The sequence below is a fragment of the Dipodomys merriami genome, unplaced genomic scaffold (genome assembly GCF_024711535.1).
Source record: "Dipodomys merriami isolate MVZ:Mamm:240054 unplaced genomic scaffold, mDipMer1.0.p SCAF_502, whole genome shotgun sequence".
Classification (NCBI taxonomy): domain Eukaryota; kingdom Metazoa; phylum Chordata; class Mammalia; order Rodentia; family Heteromyidae; genus Dipodomys; species Dipodomys merriami.
Genome location: NW_027206072.1, coordinates 580,644 through 597,011, shown reverse-complemented (window position 1 = coordinate 597,011; position 16,368 = coordinate 580,644). Strand labels below are relative to the sequence as shown.

The 16,368-nt window shown below is 46.8% G+C and overlaps 1 protein-coding gene across 1 annotated transcript in view; it reads left to right on the top strand.

Moving 5' to 3' along the window:
• Nucleotides 1–4,564: 4,564 nt before the first annotated feature.
• LOC138810636 (RING finger protein 150-like) overlaps nt 4,565–16,368 on the top strand; it is a 139,921-nt gene continuing 128,117 nt past the window's right edge. Inside the window, exons 1-3 of the mRNA XM_069997796.1 lie at nt 4,565–4,671; nt 4,838–5,009; nt 6,276–7,068. Of these exons, the coding sequence (XP_069853897.1) occupies nt 4,565–4,671; nt 4,838–5,009; nt 6,276–7,068 (1,072 nt within the window). The remainder of the gene's footprint in view (nt 4,672–4,837; nt 5,010–6,275; nt 7,069–16,368) is intronic.

Here is a 16,368-nt window from a genome sequence, read left to right as displayed (position 1 = left end):
GAGAAGAGCAAAGAAGCCCAAATTAAATGTCAAAATTGTATCAAAGATTGAGGGAAGAAGCCATTTGATTGATAATTCAGAGGAACAGAGAGAGAAAGAGAGAGCAAGAAAGTTATTTTAGAACCTTAGCCCATTGTTTCAAAATTTTACAAATTTAGAAGAAAAAAGACCCAAGAAACCAATATCATCAGTTGCATGCATTTTCTCCCAAAAAATTTCAATAGCCTTCCATTTCCATTTGCCTTATTTCCAGTAGATGTTTGAAGGTTTACTTGGAGTCTCAAAGGGCATACATTCTCCTTATAAAGCCCATGGCTTCTGAGAAGCAAAGTAGTCCACCCTGCATGGCAACCAAAGGAGACCATGAGGGACGGCCCAGAGCCAAAGTCAAGAGAGGAACTAGCCAGAAGCAAAAGAAGTGAAAATCCAAATCAGAATCAAGTTAAAGGAAAGATGGAGAGAAAGCCAAAGCAAAGCCAGGTCCTTCACACCAGAGCCTGGAGTCAGACTTACTAGCCGCAAGACTTCAGGCAAGTTCCTCCTTCCCTCCCTGAAATTCATGTTTCCTGATTTGTGAGACTCTTAGCCCCAATTAACCAGCAAAAGCCAAAAGTGAAGGTGTTAGCTCAAGTGGTAGAGTTTCAACCTGGAGCAAAACGTTAAAGGGACAGCACCAGGCCCTGAGTTTAAGCCTCAGTACTAGTGCATTTGTGCACACACACACATTCTCTCTCTCTCTCTCTCTTTCTCTCTCTCTCTCTCTCTCCCCCCCCCCGTCTCTCTCCCCCTCTCCCCCTGTTTCTCACTTAAGACACAACCATTGCTGTATTCAAGTCAAGTCTGCCCTTACCTTTCAGGAAATAAGATCCTCTCCTTCTACCAAAGAGCTTCCTGGAGATGTTCTAATCCTGTCAGGACAGGGTGGCGTGGTTGGTGGAGAGAGTTCCCCCACATTCCAGCACTCAGCAGTAAGCTGTCTTCACTAGAAGCTCCAAGCACTGATTCAGAGAGTTCACTTCACTTGGGGCCTGGTAAGGCCAACCTTTGAGAAAGCAATTTGGCAGCCTGCATAGTGTGTCAATAACTTGAAAACTCTTTTCACGTGCATTGATCTAGCAATTTCCTTTCCAAGACTGTATGATGAGGCAAAATGAAACAAGTACCATTTTGGATAGCTGTAGGCACGTTGAGCTGAACTCACTCCAGCCTCTTGATCCTTACTTGAACAAATTCCCTTTGCAATCTGCTCCATCCTAGAAAATGAATGAATGACAACTTCACCTTACCAGATGCTGATGCTTTCTTCTTGTTGTTCTTCCTCTTCCTCCTCTTCCTTCTTCTCTTTTTCCTCCTCTTCTTCCTTCTCTTCTTTCTCCTCCTCTTCCTTCTTCTTCTTTTTCCTTCTGGCACTCCTGGATATTGAACTCAGCACCTTTGATTGCTCGAGCTACACATTCTACCCTTTGACTTTGTTTTCCAGGGTCTTGTGCTTTTGACTGTATACGCAGTACCTGGGACACTGCCTAATGGATTTAAATGCTCAATATTGCTTAATGAACAAATACGGTATTGTTTATCTCAGGTATTATATATAGGAGGATCTAACAAGTGGTTATTGAAATTACTGGAAAAATTAGCTGTGCTTGAGGAGAATATGTTAGAAACTTTTTAATGCCTTCATCCCAAGAAGTGAATTTTGATTTAAAAAATATCGTCATCTGCATTCTGGATTCTTGGAGAATATGGCCAATGGACACCAAGATTTTTGTCATTAGTCTTTTTTCTGATCCATTTAAAAGCTGCAGAGTCATCTCAGTTCTAGTAAATACTTCAGCATGCATCTATCACTCGCCAAGCCACACAAGAACATTCCTCCACAAAACTACAGTGCAAACATCCACAGAAGGAAATCACCACTGATAAGATAGCCCATACAGTCTACAGAACTCATTTGATTTCTGCCAACTGTTTGCTTTTGCTTTCCAGTCCAGGAGCCAATATTCAGGATCATTTGCTGTCATGTCTCTGGGGTCTTTTCAACTTGCAGCAGTGAGTTTTATCCCTCTTTGTTTTTTACGGGCTTGAGACTGGGAGAGAGTATACACCCTCCATCCTGTAGGCTGTCTCTGCCCCTGCATTTATATGGGGTCTCCTTGTGTGCCTGCTCAGGCCATGTATGGCCAGCAGGGATGTGACAGAAGTGGTGCTGTGAAATCAGTGGATTTCTCTGAGAAACACAAGGCCTGCTCATCCCATGTGGCGTGGTGATGTTCACCACCATCACCAGTCAACTTGGTGTCTTCCATGTATCTGCAATAAGTTCACCATCTTCCCCCTTGTAATCAATACATATTTTTCAAAAGATATTTCAAGACGAGATTAACATCTTGCTTAACAAATACCCCCTCCCCCCCACCTTACTTTTCATTGAGGACTCTTGTCTGAACAAAACAATAAATTCTCCAAGGGTGACTTTCTCTTGTCCCCCCTATTGGGTGGTATTTCTGTCACTAGGGATGATCAGAATTCTTCCCTACGTATTTATTACATCACTTATTTATATTAGTACAGATTCATCTCTCATGTAATCAGCCAGTAACTATCATTACTTATTTTGATACTGAAATTGTCCTTGGATTTGAGCCATGGCTCCTGTGTCATTTTGACATTTCCCATCATGCTTTGAGTACAACCATACCAGGATTCCAGAATCCTTTCTCATGTCTAGCCCAAGACTCAGCCATGGTTCCTTTTAACAGAGATGGCACATAGAAATCTGGCTATTTGATAAACTCTGTACTTCTCATCTCTGAAAGGGAGAATTACAGCATATATACATATATATATATATTACAGCATATATGTATATATATATATATATATATACATATATGCACATGCCACTCACACATGCACATGTAGTTTTCATATTTCTTATTTACTTTTGTAATTTTTTACAGGTTATTATGGAATCTTGGTTATAAAAGAATTCTGAGAACTTAGATTTTTTTTTTGCTGGTCCTGGGACTTGAACCCAGGGCCTGGGTGCTGTCTCCAAGCTTCTTTGTGCTTAAAGCTAGTGCTCTACCACTTGAGTCACAGCTCCACTTCTGGGTTTTTTTTCTGACTAGTTTATTGAAGATTAAGAATCTCATGGCCTTTTCTGCCCAGGCTGGCTTTGAACTGCAGAGCCTCAGATTTCAGCCTCCTGAGCAGCTAGGATTATACATGTGTGCTACCAGCACCTGGTGACTTAGGTCTTTTTTAACCTAAAAAAGAATGTTGAGACACACTTTCAAATTTTGGAAAGAATGGAAAATTTAAATCCATGCTGTCTGAGCCCTGATACTAGATGGGTTATGACATCACAATTCAGTATCCAGTGCTCTCTGTGGGATTGTGGTGGTGTCTCTCTTTTCTGTTTTGAAAGTGTATCCAGTGTATCCTATGTTACATGCTTTTTTTTAAAAATGGGATTTCATACTCACTTTTAATCTAATTCAATGCCTTGGGTTTTCTTAAAATAGCTTTCTTTTCGCCAGGCACTGGTGGCTCATGCCTGTAATCCTAGCTACTCAGGAGGCTGAGATCTGAGGATCGCGGTTCAAAGCCAGCCCGGGCAAGAAAGACCGTGAGACTCCTATCTCCAATAAACCACCAGAAAACCGGAAGTGGCGCTGTAGCTCAAGTGGTAGAGCGCTCGCCTTGAGCTGAAGAGCTCAGGCCCACGACCTGGACAACGCCCAGGCCCAGAGTTCAAGCCCCACGACCGACAAAAAAAAAAACAAACAAACAAAAAAACTTTCTTTTCATCTTTATAAATTCCACCTCCAACAGAAAAAAATGTGGCTACCATTTTACTTAATATTGTACTTATTTGTCTCAAAGTCCTATGAAATACCAGTCTCCTAGACACGATGCTGCCTCCCAGCCTTGTATCACCTCAGCCCCAATTTAAACATTTTTTTTCCCACGGGAAGGAAAGGGAAGAGGCAGTCACCCCTCTCTTTTTAAACAAATACGTTCATTTGTTTTCACTAAATAGTTGTACAAAGGGATTTCAATTCCCAAAGTCAGGTTATGAGTACAATGTGTCTTGATCGATATCACCCCTTCCTCCACTCCCATCTTTCCCCATCCTATCTCTACCCCCAAGTTGCATAGTTCAATCTGTGCATTGAACCTATGACTGTCAGAGTCAGCATCATATACGTGTTGTTTTGGGGGTGTGTGTGTGGGATGCGCACATACACGAACACTGATCTTAGGGCTCAGGGCTTGGGTGCTGTCCCTCAGCAGTTTTGCTCAAGCCTAGCACTCTATCACTTGAGTCACAGCTCCACTTCCAGATTTTCTGGTGTTTAACTGGAGATAAGAATCTCACTTTCCGCCTAGGCTGGCTTTGAACCATAATCCTCAGCTCTTAGCCTCCTCTGAGTAGCTAGGATTATAGGCATGAAATGTCAGCAAGTCATATACTCTTAACTGACATTCCCCAAGTCTTGGAGCTAGATAAAAGTTGCTAAGAGATAAAGAGGTGAAAGGATCCACAGTGTGCGTCAGCATGGTTGAGCAGAATCTACTGAAGGCTTTGCAGACAGCAGTTTCCTTCCTCAGACCCTGGAGGTTTGGAGACCAGCAGCCTGGCAGTGCCACTTGTGCCTCCTTGGCGTTAGGCTATAAAAAGCACTGTCCCAATTGCCTAGAAGCCTATTTTCTAAAGTGGATAAGCTAGGAACACATACAAATCCAGCACACGCAATGCTGCAGAGATAGGTTCTTCCAAGTAGTTCTTGTGCCTGTTCTAATCTGGGTGCAGCTGGGCTCTTTCCCCTAGCTGCCGGCCGTTTGTACTGCTGTCTGTAAGAAGATGGCTGGTGGACACTCAGCAACAGAGCGCTGCACGCTTACTTAGCAAGGTCCCGCGTAAATGGGAGATTTATTATCATGACTATGAATGCTCTGGCTGTCTGAAAGTCACTGGTGCATTTTTGGACACTGTTTTCCAGGTATTTCAGGTCAAGGAAGCCATGGAGGCTACATGTTCAATCTGTAAGGACTGTAGGCCGTGTCCCAGATTCCAGAACCCTGCTGGAGGGTGACTGTGTCCTCGCTGCAACTCTGGGCACAACTGGAGAACCGGCTTTACACAGTAATCCAAACAGACCTCCCCTGTGGGTTGACACGGTGCACCCTAGAAGCGGTCATGGGACCACAACAAACGGTGGAAAACGATCTCACCCAGCGTCTTGCCTTACAGAGTCAGACACACCATGCATAAGAAAACAAATGCCGGCCAGGCGCCGGCCACTCACGCTAGTAGGCCTAGTTCCTCAGGAAGCTGAGATCTGAGGATAGGAGGGGTTCGAAGACCACCCCGGGCAAGAAAGTCCATGAGACTCTGATCTCCAGTTAGCCACCCAAAAAGCTAGAAGTGGAGCTGTGGCTGAAGTGGTAGAGAGCTATCTTTGCACCCAGGCCCCGAGTTCAAGCATGTAAAAGCAAGCAAACGACCACTTGCTTCCGGGTGGAAGGGAAGCTGGGCTTCCCTGCCCGGACACAGGCCATGCTGGGGTGACTAAGCCCAGCACCCGGGCAAGGTGCTGGGGGCGCTGCGCACGGGGTACCAGCTCCGACACTGCCTGGGCACAGTTGTCCACCTGAAGCTTGGTCCTAAACCGTGTCCCGGGAGTGGCTCTGGAAGGACCCAGCAGCCTGCGAGGGGGAGGCACGGGTGGAGACGCATGGTGCTCCTGAACGGACACGTCGTGCAATAGCAAACCGACGCGCCTTCCCTCGTGAGGCGGGAACCTTCAGGAGCAAGTCTGAGATACTGTGCGGTGTCGAAAGGCGCGGGAAGTTGTCCTCCTGGGGTCCCCCAGGAGCCGTTTTCCTTTTGCGCCCCCAACAGGTTGGGAATACGCGCGAGGCCCGGCAGGGGTCGCTGCGGCCCGCGAGGCGCGGGGCGCCCGGCGCGCGGAGCCCGGGAGCTTTGACATCACACGAAGCTCCTCCTCGCACACGCGCGCGCGCACACTCACACACACCGACACGCACGCCCGCGGGCCGCGCTCTCCTCTCGCTCCCCGAGCGCCGTCCCCTCCGACACAAGTGTGTCCCGGCTCCGCCAGGCCCGGAGGCCGGCCGCCGCGGGAACCCGGGCGGGAGGCGGAGGCGGCGGAGGCGGCCGGGCAACCTGGGCAGCACCCGGGGACTGCGAGCCGCCGACCGCGGCCCGAGGGCCCGCTCCCGGGACGCCGCCTCCCCTATGAGAGCGGGGGCCGCCGGGCGCGGGGCTCCGCACGCCCGGGACGGGGCGCCCCCGGCCTCCCAGCCCCCGGCTCTCGCGGGGAGCGGGATGCAGCCGCCGCGCCAGCGCTGAGCGCGGAGCGGGGGACGCGGACCGGGCCGGCGCCGTCCGCCCGCCGGGAGTCGGGTCCCCGGCGGCGGCCCCTCGGGCCCGGCGGGAGTGGAGCGCAGCCCCGCGCCCGCGCCCGCGCGCGGGGCCGGCCGGCCCGGGGTTGCGGGGACGGGGTTCCGGAGCCGGACGGACGCGCGTGGCCGGCGAGGGCGGCCGGCGGAGACAGGTGGCCATGTCTCTCGTGCAGGCGTGCCGCAGCCTGGCTCTCTCAACATGGCTGCTTTCCTTTTGTTTCGTGCATCTGCTGTGCCTGGACTTCACGGTGGCCGAGAAGGAGGAGTGGTACACGGCCTTCGTGAACATCACCTACGCCGAGCCCGGGCCGGGACCCGGGGCGGGGGCCGGGGCGGGCGGCGCGGAGCTGCGCTCGGAGCGCACCGAGTGCGGGCGCTATGGCGAGCACTCGCCCAAGCGCGACGCCCGCGGGGAGGTGGTCATGGCGCGCGCGGCGCACGAGCGCCTGGCCTGCGACCCCGCCACCGCCTTCGCCGCGCCCGCGCACGGCCGGCCCTGGATCGCGCTCATCCCCCGTGGCAACTGCACCTACCGGGACAAGATCCGCACCGCCTTCCTGCAGAACGCCTCGGCCGTGGTCATCTTCAACGTGGGCTCCAGCGCCAACGACACCATCACCATGCCCCACGCAGGTGAGCCGCGCGCGGGGCGGGGCGGGGGGGGGGTCCGGGGGGGCCCCGGGCGCGCGAGCTCCCCCCTCCCCGCCCCCACCGAGTCCCCTGGGCTAGGTGCTGCGTCTCCGCGGGTCTGGGTACTCCGACCCAACTAAGTTTTGCTTGGCATCCCCTGGGGGCTGGGGGTGAGCGCGGAGGTGGGGGGAAGGAGAGGACCGGAGTCACCGGGCTGGGGACCCCCCCCCCCCCAGGTACAGGCAGGACCCACCTCCATCCCCCTCCCTCCGTCTTGCTCTGGCACCTGCTTGGGACGGGGAGATCCTATGACTTAGCTCCCCGCGCGTGCGCGCGCGCCCCTCCCGCGTGCCCAAACCCCCGACTCGGGCCTCTGTCTGGGTATCCGGACTCGGGGGAGGGTCCCCTGCTAACAGGTTACCTGCCAGTCCACGTTCCCATGCCGTCCCCCCCTCCCACTCCTGCTGGGTTAACGGACGTCATTAATAACATGAAAAGCGGGGTGCTCCACGGGGGCCTCCACGGAGCCGGCCGGCCGGCTGCAAAACCCCGGTGCCCGGGCCTCCAAACTCCACACCACTCTCTTCCAGCGCGCGCTTTATCCGTGCCCGGCGGGAGAGGATCTGACTGTGCTCAGTATGGTTGTCTTCTTTCTGGCCAGGATGAGTGGTTTCTCTGCTCTCAGGGATCTCAAGTGCAAAGACTGGAGATCCACTGCCGCGCCCCCAGAATTCAACGAGGTAGCAGCACAGGAGCAGGGTCCCCGGGGCAGAAACCACAGCAGCCTCCAAGCTGTGATCCTCCAGGTTTGTCAGCCAGAGCTGACAGAGTTCGCAGCCGAGGCTCCTTGAGTCGTGGAGAAATGTGGGGTGCCTGGGCTCCCAAGTTCCTGAGATGAGTCAAAGCATGACTTTACTTAAAGCCAGAACATAATAAACAGGTTACTGACATAGAGCGCTAAGCTTTGGCAATGTTGTCCTAGGAGACAGGTTTCTATTGTAAGAGAGTTCGTGCCGCTTGTTAGGGAAATAGTGGATTTGCCTCTAGGAAGCAACACCAGCTGTTCTGGTCCAGGATCTCCTTAACCCTAACACAAACAGGTAAGGAGGAAAATTGTTTGAGGCTGAGAAATCGCAGGCCCAAAGAGTGCTGCGTGTTCACTGATGAAGGGAAGAGGCAGGTGGAAGTCTTTAAAAAGTTAGAGGGCAGTACTTTAGAAGTATTTGACCTGTTTCCTGGAGCCCAACACTTTTCTAGGGGAAAATACTGTATTCTGATCTTGAGTAGGAGGCATACTGGTTGAACTTGATATCCACGAATGTGCGCTATGGAGACGTAGAGCGGGCAGTAAGTGGTGTAAAGTATCTTTACATTAACCTTTCATATAGAAAAACTGCAGTCAGAGGATGGGGAGGGAGCTGTGCAGATTTTCATGGATTCAGAAACTCCAAGGTGGTTCGCTGACTGCGGAATTCTTTAAGCAAGAGGTCTTCAGTTTAGCTTCTTTGCTCATGAACTAAGAGGCATTGCTTACCACTGTGTAAAAGAGGTTTTCCAGAACTGCCAGCAGCTTGGATCAATTGGGGGCTTGTTTTTAAAGAAAGCAAAGCTGATTTTCCACAAAGATGACGCTCCATGAAGACATTGCGAGAGTACAAGGTTTAGTAAGAGTTAAAGGCCAAAAATATGTAAGGGAAATTGCCTAATATCCAATAGGTCTCTGACTCCAAAAGTATGTTAACGCCGTACCTATTAATAGCTAGAAAACATTGTTGTTGTTGTTTTAAACATTTCCCCATATTAGTCAAAGACTGCCTTGAACTGCTCATCATGAAGGACATATGTGGATGGGGGTGTTGCAAACCCGTCACTGACTCTGAAATTCTTCTTCCTGAGTCACAGGCAGGGCCAGTACTATTCTGTCAATGTCTTACACTTGTTCCAGAACTTGAAGGCTTTACTTTTTGTAGTTAAAACATGAGTCTACATTCTTCAGGAAAGTACATGTGAGCTGCTCTCCACTCTTCTTGCTCTGTGCCTTTGGAATCTGATCTACCAGGGATCCTGTAGTTATGAATTTTAAATTCAGTTTCCAAGAAGATCTTTGGGGTCATGCCAAGGCTGACATGTTATCTTTTCTCCCATCTAGACAGTGCCTTGGGAATAGATGGTGTCCCAGTGAGAAGGGGCTAGGTTTTGAGTGATGCAGAGATCTTATTGTAGGTGGGGGTAGGGGGTAGGGGTAGGAGGACAGACACATGCACACTCAGTATCCTGACACTGAAATGATTCTGCACCCACCTTACTTCTGGAAATCTGGAACTCTAATCCAGGTCCTCACCTATGCTAGATAGTATTCTACCTCTGATCCACCCCTTTCCTTCTGGTTTTTAATCTTTTATTCTGCATGAGTGATTCTGGAGTTTCTGCTCCTTCTAAACCTATGGTTTTTAATTCTCAATGATGCAGATTCACCAGTGATAGACCAGTAATTTGCAAGGACTGACTTTGTTTTGCTCAGCATAACAGTTTCATTAGTGTATAATTTGCATACTCTGCAATTCACTTACTTAAGGTACAGTCAGAGTGCTTCAGTATCCTGAGTTAAATCTTGCTAATTCTGGAAAAAACTTGTGCCAATAGCAGTTACTCCTCACTATTCACCCCGCACTCAGTCATAGATAGGCATTCTGGAATCTTCCATCTTTAAATAGAAGGAAGATTCCACTCATCTGAGTAGAATCATACAAAGTCTATTGAGGCTGTAGCATGTGTCATCACCAATTCTTTTTAACTGGCAAATAATGTTCCATTGTATGGATGTGTCACATTTTATTCATTAATCAACTGATAGATATTTAGGTTATCTCCACTTTGGGGTTTTTATGAATAATACTGTTAGGAAATTTTTGTACAGATTTTTAGTGTGGATGTTTCTCCGGTATATATTCTAAATATGAATTTCCAGGTTAACCTTTTGAGGACCAAAGTACAGAGTGGTTTCATATTTATACCAGCAGTATGTGAGGCTTTCTCCATATCCTCATACACATTTGTTATGGGTTGTGTTTTTTAGTTTGCTCATCCAAATGTGCATTTCCCTGGTGCCTGACAATTATTCTTTGACATACTATTCGTTGTCTATCAATTCATTTGTCCTCCCCCCCATGTCAGCTACTACTTGTGCATTTTACACCAAGATGACTTCTGGTCTGGGAGAGTAGACCAGAAATTTGTATGTTCCTTAAAGAAATAGGAAGGATCACATCTTAATACAAGATCGACCAGGGACCAGAGAAAGCAGCTATCCAGAATGTGCAGCAGCTAACATTCGGGTGTCATCTGAGGAAACTGAGGTATTAGAAATTTCTACAGGAAATATAGCCTCTAGAAAAACCACTTGGCTCTATGTCCTGGCTCTGGTACCAGCTCACTGTGTATCTATCTATCTATCTATCTATCTATCTATCTATCTATCTATCTATCTATCTATTTTTGTGCTGGTAATAGCACTTGAACTCAGGGCCTTGAACTATTGCTCTTCTTCTGGCTTTTTGGTAGTTTTTATTGGAGATAATAGTCTCACAGACTTTCCTGCAGGGCTGGCTTCGATCTAAGATCCTCAGATCTTAGACTCCTGAGTATTTAGGATTAGAGGTATGAGCCATCAGCATCCAGCTGGTATCTTTAAGCAACCCATTCAACCCTTCAGAGAATGAAGTCTTCTTAGTTGTAAGATGAGGTATAATGGTATCTGTGAGTCTCTTATGTATGCCCATAACTGCTGAGCATTGAGCCAACCTTGTTTCTTAGCCTGTCTTCACCTTTATAAAATACGAAGTTTGGATTCATTAGTCTCTAAGAAATGTTGGAATTCTAATATGTATTCCTTTGTGTTAAAAAAAACTGAACATATCTACTGTAGGTCAAATTTTAGACTTATGTTGATAAGAAAATCCTGCTCCAGTGGGCCTCCCTGCCTCCCTCCCTCCCTGCCTCCCTCCCTCCCTGCCTGCTGCCTGCCTGCCTGCCTGCTGCCTGCTTGTAGAAGCAGCAGGCCCTCCAGTTGGCCAAAGTCCTTGGCTTCTTTTTTTCATCAGTAGAGATTGAACTCAGGGCTCTGGGCTTGCTGAGAGAACAAACATCCTACCATTTGACCTATGTCCCCACCTTTTGTTTTTGAGGCAGGATCTCTACTTCCCAGGCTGGTTTCTAACTTGTGATCTTTTCACCTAAGTCTGCAGACTCTGAAATTATAGGTCCCTTCCTTCCCCCAACACTTTTTAAGCCATCTATTATTACATTATTAAAAAAAAAAACAAAACCAAACATTTCTTAACAGCCTCAGTTTCCACTTCATTGTTCTCCTGAGACACACAAAGCAACTGTCACGGATGTTTGCTCTTCATCTTTCATGCCAAGCAGTTTCACTTTCCTCTCTCCAGTGTGCACGTATGTGTGTACTTGTTTATTTTCCACGAAACCCTAACTTTTCACCTGACTCTCTGTGGACAAACAGCTACCCAGCAGCCAGAATTCCAGCCTCCATTAATAAGAGCTATCATTGTATGTTTAGATGATATTCCTGCAGTGGGACTGAATCTTTATAGATGTTTCACTTGCTAAACCTAGCTCAAGTGGTGGAGTGCTTGTCTGGCAAGCTCAAGGCCAGGAATGGCTCAGCAGGATCGGATGGTAGTTCTGTTTTTAGTCCTTTAAGGAATCTCCTTTCTAATGTCTGTAGTGCCTATAGTAATTTACCTTCCCATAAATACTGCTATTGGTTCTTTCTTCCCACGATGCTCACCCACATTTGTTATTTTCTTGATGTTAATCATTCTGAGGGAGGAGAGATTGAATCCCAGTGTCATTTTAACTTTTCATTTCCTTTATGGCTGAAGCATTGCAAATTTCTTCACGTATTTATTAGTCATTTGTATTTCTACTGCAGAGAATTGTATGGTCAATTCATCTGTCCATTTACTAATAGGATTAGTGGTTCTTTTGCTGTTTTATGTTTTGGGCTCTTTGAATATCCTGGGTGTTAATTTTGTGTCTGTTGACTAGGTGGTAGAGACTTTCTCTTGCTCTGTGGGTTGTCTGTTTATTCTGATCATCATTTCTTTTGGTGTGCAGAAGCTTTAATGCAGCCCTGTTTGTTAGTTCTTGCTCATATTTCCTGAGCTATTAGAGTCCGACTCAACAACTACTCACCGTCTGTATTTGTATCTTCCAAGATTTCCCTGTTATCCTATAGTAGTCTCAAAGTTTCAGGTTGTACCTTAAGATATTTGGCCTGTTTTGATTTCAATTTTGTACAAGTTGAAAGATGAGCATCCACTTTCAGTCTTCCATATATGGAGTTCTAGCTTTCCCAACACCGTTTGTTGAAGAGACCATCTTTTCTCCTAAGTGCGTGGCACGTTTGTCAAGAATCAGATGGCTGTGGCTGTGGGTGTTTATTTCAGCTTTTCGATTCCATTCCATTGGTCTCCATGTTTGTGGGGAATCCTGAGCTGCTTTGGTTACTATAGCTTGGCCTATTTTTGATGCATGGTGATGGGAGAAGAACATTCGGCATGCATCGTTTGTTAGGTCTATTTTTACATTATATTCCAATATGACTTTTAAACAGACTACAGAAATAATTTGGAACTAAATATATGGCTCATTTCTATCCTTTCTGGGGAGAGAGGTATAATGAGCATACATATTAGGTAAGGTTTTCTGAAGAGGTTTGGTTTCTTAACCAGTCCAGCATGATGTTTACCCACTTATGCACTAACTTATACACTAACAACAAGAAAAAGACTTGAGGGTTTGGGTGAGCATTGTCAGTAGACACACACACATACATGCCGATTTTACCTCTTAATTCACCACCCCATCCCCAGTCTCCACTTTCTCTAGAAGCTATTAATCTGACTATTGCATAGCCCTGAAGTGACTAAATCTATATCAGAAATGTAATTGCAAATGCCCAAAGGACAGTGAAAGAGAAGGGATGATTTTCCTCCATTTACCAGGATGTTCTTCCTCCCAGAGGTCCACAGAGCCAGTGGCTTCTTCAGCGCCTCTATGTCATGACTTCACAACAAGGCACTCCACACCCATGCTCCTGCCAACAGCTTCCCCCCCACCATCTCCTCCTCCCCTGAGTACCTTCTCCTTTAGTATCTTCTGTGGCTCCTCCCTCCAGGATGAAGTCCCACAAGCGCAGAGGTTTTAGGCATGTTTCCTCTCATGAGTAAGTTCTTCAAGCTGACAGGAGTCCTGGCATGTGAGAAGTACTTACTAAATATTATTAAAGAACTTGGAAAGATGGGCTCCATGGGCATGCTCATCTCTAATTTCATAGAAGATTAAACTTATCTGACGTTCCCTTTCTGAGTTTGTGGCCTCTATAAATGAAGTGGATGAGTTTTTATTTGAGTCTCCATTACAAATGTGTGATTCTGTTTCATAGAATGTGGAGGAAGTTGTTGCCTGGTTCAAGTCATGCAAAAAAAGATAAACTGGTAGTCCATTGAAGAACTTCTTTAAAAAGTCTCAAACTTTGTAATCAAATACAGTTGTGTTTATTGTCTTGTAGCTCACTATATACAGTTTTTAGAAATGTTCTCCTTTTAAATGAAATGCATATGGCATCTAGATTAATTTGAAAATACAGAACATTTGAAAAGGAAGATGAAGGTAATCAAAAGCCATTCACAAACTAACTTACTCTGTGTATTTTCTCATTTCACTATGTGAAATATGTACTGTTACTAAATTGGGGCTGTATTGTATGTATGTGTATTTCTGTAGCTTTTTAAAAATTAATGGTACATTTTGAAGTTTTCATAACGTTCCCATGATATTTTTTCTTTTATGTAAACAACACTGCAGTAAACATTCTTTTATAGATAAACATGAATTCATACTCGTGATGACCTTCTTAGGTCACGTTTGAGAACATGGGGTGAGTCAAAGGTTAATGGTGTAGCTGCGGAGCAGTTCTTTGGGAGTGTATGTTTTGTTTCATAGCCTATTAGAGAAGTCTTTGTGTGCCTGCTCACCACTCACTCACTCTTGTGGTGCTCCTTTGATGGAGAGGATCCATCTGTCTGCCGGTTCCTAGAGACAAGGCCGCCCCTTTTGCTAGTGAGGGCTCTGTCTCAACTCTTCAGGATCACTCTGATGCAAGCTAGACTAGTTTGGCAGCTAATGCAAGCCATAGAATGTGGAGAGTCAGAAGCCAGGACTCCTGGGCTTGAGAACTGTCAGGATTATGGCTGGTGACCCCCTCCTCCCACATCCTGATGTCTGGAGGACGTTAGATGCAAACTGCAGCTGCAGTTGGGAAGCGCGGGTTTCTGTTGAGATCTGTTGGCAGGTCACTTCCTCCTCTCTACTGGTGAGCCAGGAGAGGCTCCTGGAGGGGATCTTGGTTTAGACGAGTGATTCTCCACCCTGATTTCACATTGGTCTTCCTGCAGAGAGTAAGCAGCCTGGGAGGTAGAAAGAGGAAGGCTGTGCTTTCCTGAAGGCTGGAGTGTGGAGACTGGGTTGATAGCTACTACCCTGGATGTATTGAAAGTCCCCTCAAGTTCTTTCTTATTGTTACTCAGTATTCTTACAAAAAAAAACATGTATCTGAAAACATTTTTAATAGGGATAGGGAATTCTTTAATTAATAGGGAATTTTAAAAATAGGGATAGTGAATTTTTAACAGGGAATACACTCAGGTAGTTCAACCTCCTTCCTCCAAATACAGGGAGTCTGTGCAAATTTAACTTCTATTTTATTCCCACCTCTCTCCAGGTAACATCTGTGGTCAGTTTATAACCACTTGAGTGTGTTTACTTGCTTATTAGAGTAACACAAAACACATGATGTTTCCACACACACACACATATATATATATATATTTAATAAAATAGAAATTAGGTTAAACGTATCTCCTCAAGAAGCCATCATTTCTTTCTGATGAAATCATTCAAAATCTTGTTTCCTATCTTTCTGAGACACACAGCACATGACTGGTAGGGATCATCACTCCACAGAAATTCTTCTTCCCACAAACTGTAGCTCGTCAATATCACACGATATCCTCCCTCCACCTACTCCCTGCTATTCTCTCTCATGAGCTTTTATCACTTGGTTCTTCCTTAGGAAGTAGGGATGCTGAATCTGACTGGCGCCATCTTGGCTACGTGGTGGTGTATAATAGGATATTGGGTTTAACTGACGCCATCTTATCTCCATGGTGGAGGCAGGGAAGTCCCACTTCCCCGGTGGCTAATTGGTGATAAGAGTCTCTCAGACTTGCCTGCCCAGGCTGGCTTCAACCCACATCCTCAGATCATAACCTCCTGAATAGCTAGGATGACAGGCATGAGCCACCAGTGCCCACCTTGCCCTTGTCTTTCAGTCTTAAGAGAGTGGCGTACCATGTTGTCTTTATCAAACAGGAAGTACCCAGTTTTACTCAGTGAGGTTGGCCTTACTCAGTTTAAGAGGCAGAATAAGGTAATAGAAGGCTCTGGGACACTATTGCCCTGATATGGTCATATGCCTGGAGAGACATGGAGCAACAGAGGGCTGAACACAGAAGCCTCAGGTCATTTGACTGGTGGGGACCAGATTCCAACATTCTCAGAGGTGAAGGACTGTAGACAAGGAGCCACCAACATACACAGCCCTTGATGAACACAGGGATCTGGGAGCTTCGGACCCACGCCCGAATTCCTCTCCCGTAAGATGAAACGCATGCTTCGTCTATCGAGCTGTGGGAAGTTCCTATGCTATGTAGTGCAGTAAAGAGGAAGTCCTGAGCAGTTAGTAGGCATACGCTGTAATGACTGAAAAGAGACTTAATCTGAATCCCATCACTTTGTACCACCAGCACTGATTGTGATCTCTGGCCTGTATGGCCTCTCTCACATCCAGCTAACATCTGGCTTTTATTCTGGTCCATTTTAATCTGTATCCCAGCCAGCAACATGTGCTGGTGACAGAAACCTTCATTGATAAACAGCACAGGTTTCTTGAGTGGGCGACTGTGCTTGGTGACATTAGCTAATTGTTATGATTAATGGCTGCCCATGCTGATGCCCATCACCTGCTGAGAGATACCTAGCTCTGAAAGGGAGTGTTTAGGAGAAGCCACCAACACCTTTAAGTCTCACCTTGCTGTATATACAAGGCCCACCTCAGGGAAGAAGTGCCCCTCTCCCCCAATCCACCCAATCACAGGGCTCTGCTCAAGAAAGCACATGGTGATGCTCTTTCACAATCGAAGTGTTACCCATTAAAAAGTC